At 55.7% G+C, this 9,549-nt stretch overlaps 2 protein-coding genes across 5 annotated transcripts; one reads left to right on the forward strand and one right to left on the reverse strand.

Annotated features, from left to right (window-relative positions):
- Nucleotides 1–427: 427 nt before the first annotated feature.
- On the forward strand, nt 428–4,970 carry LOC114656492 (protein FAM237A-like). The gene is made up of 3 exons (XM_051930988.1): nt 428–577; nt 2,990–3,381; nt 4,801–4,970. Exons 2-3 carry the CDS (start codon nt 2,997–2,999, stop codon nt 4,950–4,952), a joined length of 537 nt encoding a protein of 178 aa, XP_051786948.1. The 5' UTR covers nt 428–577; nt 2,990–2,996; the 3' UTR covers nt 4,953–4,970.
- Nucleotides 4,860–8,822, reverse strand: LOC127528975 (uncharacterized). Of its 4 annotated transcripts, XM_051930987.1 has the most exons (9): nt 8,514–8,822; nt 7,907–8,433; nt 7,755–7,826; nt 7,501–7,664; nt 6,511–6,622; nt 5,945–6,295; nt 5,779–5,867; nt 5,424–5,571; nt 4,860–5,357 (listed from the first exon to the last, which is right to left on the reverse strand). In XM_051930987.1, the coding sequence occupies exons 6-9, from the start codon at nt 6,095–6,097 to the stop codon at nt 5,055–5,057; spliced, it is 693 nt and encodes a 230-aa protein (XP_051786947.1). In that variant the 5' UTR covers nt 6,098–6,295; nt 6,511–6,622; nt 7,501–7,664; nt 7,755–7,826; nt 7,907–8,433; nt 8,514–8,822; the 3' UTR covers nt 4,860–5,054. The 4 variants fall into 4 exon arrangements, with proteins under 4 accessions (XP_051786947.1, XP_051786944.1, XP_051786945.1 ...); XM_051930984.1 differs by having other exon boundaries at nt 4,860–5,571; XM_051930985.1 differs by lacking the exons at nt 7,755–7,826; nt 7,907–8,433; nt 8,514–8,822 and having other exon boundaries at nt 4,860–5,571; nt 7,501–7,666.
- Nucleotides 8,823–9,549: the final 727 nt, after the last annotated feature.

Genomic DNA, 9,549 nt, shown 5'->3' on the forward strand with positions numbered 1-9,549 from the left:
CGCTGGGAATACTTTCCAAATGCACTTATATGCCATCTGAGTGAATCGCTGGGTTTCCCCCTCTAGTGGACATTTCCTGCAGGGACGTTTCGTGGTCAGTTCTTCACATCTGAGAAACGGAAAAAGGCAGCGACAAGCGACCTTGGCTGTGACAGAAATAAAAGGCTGCTCTGTGAAACGCACTACAACAGAGTCTTCATCTGCAGCTTTCCTGTTTGTCTTCTTCAAGTTAGAATCCTGCGTGACGTCGGGGTGGGCACTGCGTATTGTGTGACGGTGCGTGGAGAAAGGCGCTAGATGTGATTCGCGGTGGTCCTCTGATGAGTTTTCACGGTGTGCCAGCAGACACTCGAGTGCGTCCGTTGGTGACAACCGGCGACTTCAGCGCAAAGAAGAAGAGGACGACGAGGAAGAAGAACACCTCTCGAGCGGCACGAGCGGCGACCCCCCACCCACCCGGATTTCACGAGTGACGTCGTCACGGAGCTCACGGAGGAGGTCCGGTCGCCACCCGGCGCTCTCAGCGCTCACAGAAAGTCACACCAAGTCACCTGCCAGCGAAGCGACACCCGAACAGGTGAGCCGCCCTGAACCCGCACACCCAGCGAGACTCGAACAGGTGAGCTGTCGGCCCGGTCGTCGAGGGGGGCGCGCTTACCGCCGTACGTCTCATACCCGCCGCACACGACCCTCCGTTATTCGCCAGGTGCCGTGATGCCTGATGCGCCTTTCCGTGAGTCGATGAGCTGCTCTGAAAGGCGCTATAAATGGATTTTCTTCGGAGTGCGTCGCTTGTCGTTTACTTCTTTAGGAATCGGAGATCGCCGGCCGTCACAGGAGCGAGCAGAAGGGACAGCTAGGTGACAAGAAAAGCGACGATCACGTCCGAAATAGAAAAGCGCGACCGGCAGCGGGGGGCGTCGGGACTCAGAAGGCAAAGCTCGGAGAGAAGTGTGCAGTGCAGTCGGTCATTTGATATAGCGCCTTTCATCGACAGCGCCGCCGGGGCAATCGTTAGAAAAGACCCCAAAGGAACACGGACAAGCCCACCGAGCCCCCCAGCCCGTGTCTGCCTGCTCGTCTCCTTCATCATGACTCGGTGAACACAAGCGGAAGCCCCCCGCGCACATCTCGACAAATGACCCCCTAAAGCCGGGCCTGATCTGAACTGCACTCGTGTGACTCTCCAGAGTTCGTGGGTGGGCAGAGTGGACCCTCCTGGACACCTGAAGGGCTAACTAAACAGTGGTGCCTGTGAACTGCAGGGAGGGGTCGGGGCAGAAAAGGGGGCCACCACAGTACGAAATGTAAGTGGGTAAACGTCCAGATGTGCACCACACACACACACACACCAAACACGCGCTGTAACAGATGTGACCCCCCACCTCATTTTGGCGTCCATTTCTTGTTCTCTTCCGCAGGTTGTCGCGATGCCTCAGGACATGACGCGCCCACTCACTTTGCCAGGTTCGCGAGGAAGGTGCCAATTCTGCCAGTATAGTGTGCAAGGCAGAAAGCGGGGGGGGGGGGGGGGGGGGTATCACACACTGGCATTCCCACCGAGGCGGTGCGAGGCTTTGAAATGGACGCTGGTGGACCTGAGACGCCAGCAGCTGCGCCACCACATCACCCGCTTCGGCCTGAACGGACACCTCAAACTCTCCGCCCTTTCCCGGGTCCTGCTGACCCCCAGTGCTGTTCGGGTGGGCGGCGGCTCAAAGGGGGCGCTTTACACGACTTGGGGCTCAGTACGTGTTAGTCCTGGACACAATTTAGCGCCCTGCGCTTTTGTTTCAATGGCAGACATTTCTCCACAGCCGTTCTGCTTTTTAAACAATGAAAGGGACACTCAGATACTTTAGGGGGTCGGGAAAGGGGTGGGGGGGGGGGCGGGGGGGTTGTTGAGATGTCATCAAGGATCTGCATTCGATAAAGAAGCGACAAACTGACAACCGGGGAGAATGTGGCCTCATGGAGTCCAGTGTGAGCGGCTGGGGGTCTTCTCCCCACGAAATGAGCGAATATCCGCGAGGAGGTCGGGGGGCGATGGCGCAAAAAATCAAACGCGCTGCATCCTTCAAAGTGGGGCCAACCGTCACGTGTGCTGAGGAGCTCAGTCAGCAGGGGCTTGCGGGGGTCTTCACCCGGCCTGGCTGACAGCGCCGCTCTGCGCCTGCGCTCGCTGGTGACCGCTTGTCCGCTCCGACGTGTCGCACTTTATTTTAGAAGAACACTTTAATACCAATAGCAATAAGATTTACATTTTAACTGAAGCCAAAGTGCTGCACAGGCAAAACTCCAAGAAAAACCCACCGGACCGACCGAATCAGACCCCCCCACCTCAGTCGCCCCCCCCCCCCAATAGTCCGACACGGCCAGGCGCAACATGAAAGTCCGGCGAGAAAAAAACGAGCCATTAACAGCGCGACGGCCGCCGCTCTCCCCCAGTAAAGTGTTGGGGGGTCTGCAGCTGGCCACTCAAAGTGCCACTCGACGAGGGCCCCGTGCACAAGTCCATCCATCCATCCATTATCCAACCCGTTATACCCTAACACAGGGTCGCGGGGGTCTGCTGGAGCCAATCCCAGCCAGCAGAGGGCGCAAGGCAGGAACAAACCCGGGCAGGGTGCCAGCCCACCACAGTCTTGTGGTTTATTCATTCAGATTTCCATGTCTACCCCCGGCTCACCAGTGTGGGGCGCTAGGGAGCTGATGACGTTCATTCAAAGGAGGAGTCACCTAAGCACAGTCAGTGGCCAGTAGAGGTCAGCTGGCTGTCCAGCCTGAACAACCCCATTAAAAGTCCCCCTGGTGCCCCCTATGGTCACATGAACTCCTGCACCCACCTGTCCACCTGAACCTATTGAAGTGTCTTTAGTCTGAAGGTGGAAGGTGCTATATAATCCACAGCCCTCATTACTCTCTGGGTGACATCTATCACTGGGCATCAGTGCCAACCACTGACTCTCTGCCTCTTCTGTCTCTGCAGAACTCTAATGGACAGCTTTGGGGTGGCCAGGCCAAGATGGGCGATGCTGGCACTCCTGGGACTGCTGTGTGTCTCACCATTCTCATGCCATGAGCACGTCGACCCCCTGGCCCTGGAGAGACCGGACCCCCAGTGCTGGGAGTCATCCTCAACTATTCTGCTGGAGATGAGGAAGCCCCAAATCTCGGACAGTGTCTCGGGCTTCTGGGACCTCATGATCTTCCTCAAGACCTCAGACAATCTGAAGCATGGGGCCTTGTTCTGGAACCTAGCGCAGGTCTTCTGGGACATCTACGTGGACTGCGTACTGTCCAGGACTCATGGCTTGGGTCGCCGGCAACTGACTGCTGGGGACCGTGAGATCACAGCCCTCCACTCCCTGGTTACCGATGGTAAGTGAGGGTCCAGCGTTGCACTAAACGGGGTATTATGAGGAGGGGTTAGTGGCCTAAAGATACACACCAAGTCTGGGTCATCGTCCGTCACCAAGTTCAAGTCTGTCTCACCCGGGGGGCAGCAAAGGAGAAGTCAGCAAGCATCTGTGTCTTCAGGCTCAATGACAAGATAGGGGAGTTTTGTCCATTCAGATGATTGGGCAGCACAGAGTGGCATGTCCAGCAGTGCCAGTTGAGAGAGAAAGAGAGAGAGACCAAGTGGTCAGTAGCAGACCTGAGATTGGCACTCCAGGGAGAAAGAGAGAGAGAAGGAGATAAACCTCTGGTGGTCACCAAGACGAAGAGACAGAGACAGAGCCCTCTAGTGGTCATTCTTAAGAAACAGCGACAGAAGGAAATAGAGACCCCTAGTGGTCACTGGAAGAACAAGGCTGTAACCGAGTCCTGCTGGTCACTCCAGGGAGCGGAGCGGCTTTGTGAAGACCCTTAGAGACTATTTCAGAGAGAAAGATGGAGACCACTAGTGGTCAGTGCAGGGGGAAAGACTGAGAGAGACCCCTAGTGGTCCCTCAACACGAGAGAGCAAGAGTAGCAGCCTTTAGTGGTCACTATAGAAGGAGAGAGCCCTCTAGTGGTCATTACAATGAAAAACAAACAGTAGGACAATGGTCACTCCAGTGACAAAGCGGTTTCTCCATACAGGTCACTGTGGGTGGAAGGAGCAAAAGAGAACTTCTAATGGTCACCCCTGACAAAAGGAGAGAAACAGAAACCTCAAGTGGTCAAACCTGGTGGTCACTGAGATCTGGGGGGGGGGCTCTCTAGTGGTCACTGTAAGGAAAATGTATAAGCCCTAATGGTCACTCGCGACCAACAGAAAAAAAGGAAATAAGAAATAAAGAGGGACCTCTCAAATGGTCATTCCAGAGAGAGAGAGAGAGAGAAGCCTCAGGTGGTCCTTAAGAGCAGGAGAGAGAATCAGCGCCCTCTAGTGGTCATTTCTGAGAACCAGCAAGGGACAGAAACAGGGACGTGCAGTGGTCACTAGAAGAAGAAGAGAGACACTGAGCCCTGATGGTCATTCCAGGGAAACAGAATGAGAGCCCTAGCTGTAGCCCTAGTGGTCACTGACTGCAGAGACACCTCTAGTGGTCACTCTGAGTAAAGAGCCAGACCCAGTGACACAGGGACAAAGAGTCCCAGTGGAGGTCTAGTAGAGCTTACTGGTCACTGTAGGCTGATGGACAGTGAGTGGTCACTCTAAGATGGCTCTGGCCCTCCCCCAGGATTAAAAGCAGAGGGCCGGCCAGTTTACCCGGGTCATGCTCGTTAGATCGGAGTGGAGACCCCAAGTGGTCAGTCCAGGTGGTGGTCATTGCAGGGTCCAGTCCAACTTTGATTTCTTTTTATTTGCAGAATCTTACATCCGTGGCCACAGGAAGGACTTCGGTAAGGAGAAGCAGTACACGCGAGACCTGATTGGAATCCACGTCCACCAAAGTGGACCGGGCGGACCACCCCCCCTGGACCAGGCACTGTCCTTCAGGAGGCCCCGCTCCCGTGTCTGACCACTAATAAAGTCTTGGCAGTGAACCCCCAGTGTGTTCTGTGGTGCTCTGTCCCTTGGGGTGGCTGTCCCTGCATGGCCAGTCAACACAAGGCCCAGCTGTTCATGAAGGTGGCAGAGTGGCCTTGTCCACAAGGTGACACAGTGACTGTCCTAGCAGCTCAGCTGCGTCCAGCAGCTCCATCTTCAGGGAGGTGTACGGATCTGCAGAACAAGTCACCTCTTGACCGTCCATCCCTCTGATGCCAGCCTGGCGCTCCCCTTGCCCGCTGCCACTTGGCACACTTTGTTTCCAATTAACCCCTTGTTCTATCCCAGCATGCTCTTCTGTTCCAGCGAAGGTCAGTTGACCTCTTGAGTTCTCCAAGTCTCGTCCATCCAGATTTCCAGTGTCCACCAGGCTCATCTGTAAAAGACACAAAGTGAGGGACCACAGGGTCTCGTCCAGCGGCTCCAGGCTGCCTGATGGTACCTGCAGAAGCTGACGGACGTGTCCAAGCTGGGCCTGCAGGGTCTTGTTGTGCTCTGTCAGGACATCGATGTGAGCTTCAAGTCGCTGGCACTGTTCGTCCTGAACGTTCAGCTCCATGACGGCCATACTCCTCCATCGGGTCAGCTCCCTTCAAGTACAAACATAAGAACATGGCATGGACATGTTGAGGACAAGAAGGTGACAGAAAGGACTGGGACAGGGAATGTGGCCCACAAGAGTGGATGGTGGCCCACTGAGAAGCTGGACAGCATGGAGACTTCAGAGATGTGGAGGTCTGGTCAGCAGGGGGTGTGAGCTTTTCTGCTTCAGCTGGACACACACGCTGGCCACCCACCTGCTGACGGCGGGCACCTCCTGCATGGCTGCCAGTGGCTGTCGCATGTCTGGGTCAGACAAGGCCCTCTTGCTCCTCTGGACAGGCGGCTGTAGATGACAAGACCATTTGGTGAGGTTGGGGTCACTCCTGGAGCTGATGACCAGTCCGTGTATGAAAGGCTGACCTGAGGCTCTAATGACCACTGCCAGCCTTCCAAAGCAGACTCCTCATGCACAGCTTTAGTGGCTCTCCTAGAGTGACCGTCCCCGACGAGGGTCTTAACTGCGGGCTTGAGGTCTCCAGGATAGAAGTGCACCCCTGGCCTGCAGAAAGACATGAGCCAAATGAATGACCATGCAGGTGGAGGTGTCTGTCTCTCGAGAGCCAGTTAGACTCACCATCTCTGCTCCGCCACCCCTGGCCGTGTGCCCATCTTGGGCATCACGACATTCCGAGGTCCTGTCCTCTTGTGACGTCCACCCAGTAATGTCCTCAGTGTCCATGAGAAAACTTTCAGGCTCTCCTTGGTGGATGGCTGTAGAAAAAGAGCGTGATGTGAATACGTTGGGTACCAGCGCTGAGTGTCTGCTGACCAGTAACAATGACCAGGACATGAAGGGGTGAGGAGCTGGTACACCTGTTACCATAGCGACTAGTGCATGTGACAATGACCCGCTGAGTGTCCACTCATGTACATTTTGCAAGTGGACAACCCTCCCCACAAACCTCAGCATCTGATTGGCTGCTTACTGGGCGACAGAACTCCAGAGTTGGGTGGGAGAGTCGGTGACGTCCATCTGTCTGGCAGGTCAAGTAGCATGACTGGCAGAGGTTAAAGTTCACACACCTGAGGCACTGATACCTGTATGGAAAGGAACAAACCAGAACAGAGACAAGTCCACCACGCCATGTCCGGCCCTCGTTGAGGTGGTCATGAGACACACGGTGACCTCTCCTTATTGGACGCTGACCGCCTGACCCACCGGGGATACAGAGATATCTGCACCTCCCATTTTACTAGGGGGTATGTAGCACCCTCTTGTGGGGGTCCACATTTCTCATTTTTGAGCTAAACAGTGCCCTCTTGTGGACATCCATGTCTGTTTGCTTTACTGGTGTTTGCAGCACCATCTTTCGGATGCCCACATATATATTTGGGTACTTTGTTATAGATGCCCTCTTCTGGATTCCTGCGATTGTCCTTTGGTGGAGTTTATGGGCGCCAGCAGCTCTCCATTAATGGTGTACAGCCCCCTGTGATGCACACATTTCATTTTGGGTAAATTGTGCCCTCTAGTGGGCGTTTACTTTTCTTTTTTTAATTGCCATACTCAGCGCCCCCTTGTGGATTCACACGCATGCTCTTGTGAATGCCTGCATTTCTGTTCAAAGCTGCTACATAGCGCCCTCTTGTGGACAGACACACCTCTGTTTTATACAACTGCACTGTTTTGGAGTTCAGAGCCCCTGCTTGTAGATGCCCGTTTTTCTCTTTAATTGGGGTGCATAACGTGGCGCCCCCTTGTGGATTCCCACCTATTCAGTGCCCTCTAGTGCACATCTGTATTCTCTCTTTTGGGGTGTGTAGCCCCCTTGTAGATGCGCACACACTACTCTTTTATTGGGCACACATCTACAGCGCCCTCTTGTGGTGGCCCTCTTTATTGGATATTCTCACTGGATTCTGCCATTGTGGTGCCCAGGAGCCCAGCTTCATGTATCCAACTCTCATTCTCATACCGAAGTCCAATGACGGGTCCACTCCTGCACACCTGGCAGCGCGATTGGTGCACCACAGTTTCGCTGGCTGACACGCGGTACAGAGTGGGCAGCCACCGGACACAAGGGGGGTCAGTGTGAAGCCAGCAGGCAAATTTCTCCTCCACAATCCCACTGGTCAGCTCCTGCAGGAGTGGTGGACAGAATGACAGTCGAGCACAATGGCCGGTTGGCCGGCCCCCAGCTGCCCAGAGACACTGCTTCTTCCTACTCACCCCCTGGAAACAGTCCCTGATGGCCACGTCCACTTCCTCCAAGCCGCTGTCCTCCTGGACAATCCTGGGTATCTGGGAGAGATCAGAGCGGTGAGGACGGACGCCTGTGGTGGACACACACAGACACTGGTGGGCACCAGGTGACCTCCTACCTGCTGCAGGTCCTGCAGGACGTTTCTCAGACCGTGGCGAGTTGCACGCCTGTCACCAGCACAGGGATGACCGCTGGCCTGTACGGCCAATTCAAAGAGGCCTATGAGAAGGACAAAGCCAACTCAGAGGTGGCAGTGGGGTGACACCAAGACCCACGGCCACCTGACTCACCTGCAAATTTAACGGACACTTGGTCTGCCGAAAGTGCCATCAGAGCCACGGCCACTGACCTCAGAGGATAGGACCCCGCTTGATCCCTGGACACAAAGCGACACACGTTGGTCACTCCTGCTGCCCACCCACACACTTTGATCTCCTTCACAGAAGCGGCTGGTGGCTCACCGGTCAAACATGTCAGCTAACAGGCGACTGGTGTGCTCCGCTGCTCCCGGTGTCACTTGAGCCCTTTGGAACAGGAGCTGCAGGGCCGGCGCGGTGATGACAGTCGGGATGGCACCATCCAGGTGGACATGTGACCTCAGGTCCTGCAGCAGTTGGTCAATCAGGGAGGAGTCTACCAGGTGCACTGAAATGGAGTGGGGGGGGGGGGCGGGTCAGAGGTGTGTGGGTCAGGGGCTGCAGCCACCAGGGGGTGACAAAACTTACACTGGCAGAGCTTCTGCAAGGACCTCAGCTTGAAGGCAATTCGATAGGCAGCTGGGTGGACATCAGCAAGTCCTGCTGGGAGGGGAAAAGAAGAGCTGATGAAAGCTGTGCCCACCACAACTGCAGTGCCAGCCCTCTCTGTGCTCTCAACGTCAGGTGGGCATCCACTTCCACTGAGGAGCAAAAGCACTAAGACCCTGAGAGGGTGAATTGACCACACTGGGGCAGGACACCCACCTGAACCTGACCCCTGACCCCGTCTGCCTGGCCCACTCTCTAGATGTAGTTTAGCTCCACCTCCAGCGCAGAGCCACACCCCCAAGCCCCTGTGGCAGAATCGAGCCCCCGCCTCAACTGGAAGCCACGCCCCCTCGTACAGACACCCCACTACAGAGCTCCACACTCATCCCATAGAACAGCTGATCTGCATGGGGGTGCCAAGCTCCGCCCCAGCATACCGCAGCAGCTTAGTGGCCCTCTGCCCTTTAAAAAGCTCCTCCCCTGAACAGAACAGTCAAAGCCCTTCAAGCTCCACCCCATCTTAAGAGCCCTTCAAGCTCCGCCCATTGCTCACTCTGGCAGCCTAAAGCTCCTCAGTGCTGAGCCCCACCCCCACCTCGAGATGGTGCCAGAGCCCACTGACCACCGAGATGCTGTTACCTGGCAGAGGAGGCTCCATGGGTGGCTGAGAGTCCACAGTGATGGCAGACCCCTCGCTGTCTCCTCACGCGTCCCCTCGGGCAGCACTGACCGCTGGCTTGTGTCTCGCGTTACCTGTCGCTGCGTGAGGTGGCCACGCCTCCAGGGTAATATTACAACTTGGTCTATGAGACAGCCTGTTGCTATAGTAACGGTAACAGGTAGCTCGATTGGTTGTCGGCGCCTGTGGAGACACACTGTGGTCTAAAGTGGGCTGTGGCAGAACACTGGGCATCGGATTTAGAGCTGTGCTCAGTATGGGGTCCAAAAAGTGAATAAGGACTGTTTAGGACAGGGTGCCATCTGATTGGCATTAATGACACAGACACACATGGCA

The sequence above is a fragment of the Erpetoichthys calabaricus genome, chromosome 8 (genome assembly GCF_900747795.2).
Source record: "Erpetoichthys calabaricus chromosome 8, fErpCal1.3, whole genome shotgun sequence".
Lineage (NCBI taxonomy): Eukaryota > Metazoa > Chordata > Cladistia > Polypteriformes > Polypteridae > Erpetoichthys > Erpetoichthys calabaricus.

Excerpts from the sequence above, each read along its gene's own strand:
- LOC114656492 (XM_051930988.1), top strand. The coding sequence starts at position 2,997 with ATGGACAGCTTTGGGGTGGCCAGGCCAAGATGGGCGATGCTGGCACTC. Across the intron at positions 3,382-4,800 it reads CCACTCCCTGGTTACCGATG|AATCTTACATCCGTGGCCAC; the intron begins GTAAGTGAGGGT and ends TTTTATTTGCAG.
- LOC127528975 (XM_051930984.1), bottom strand. The coding sequence starts at position 6,097 with ATGTCTTTCTGCAGGCCAGGGGTGCACTTCTATCCTGGAGACCTCAAG. Across the intron at positions 5,868-5,944 it reads AGTGGTCATTAGAGCCTCAG|CCGCCTGTCCAGAGGAGCAA; the intron begins GTCAGCCTTTCA and ends TGTCATCTACAG. Across the intron at positions 5,572-5,778 it reads GAGGTGCCCGCCGTCAGCAG|GGAGCTGACCCGATGGAGGA; the intron begins GTGGGTGGCCAG and ends TTGTACTTGAAG.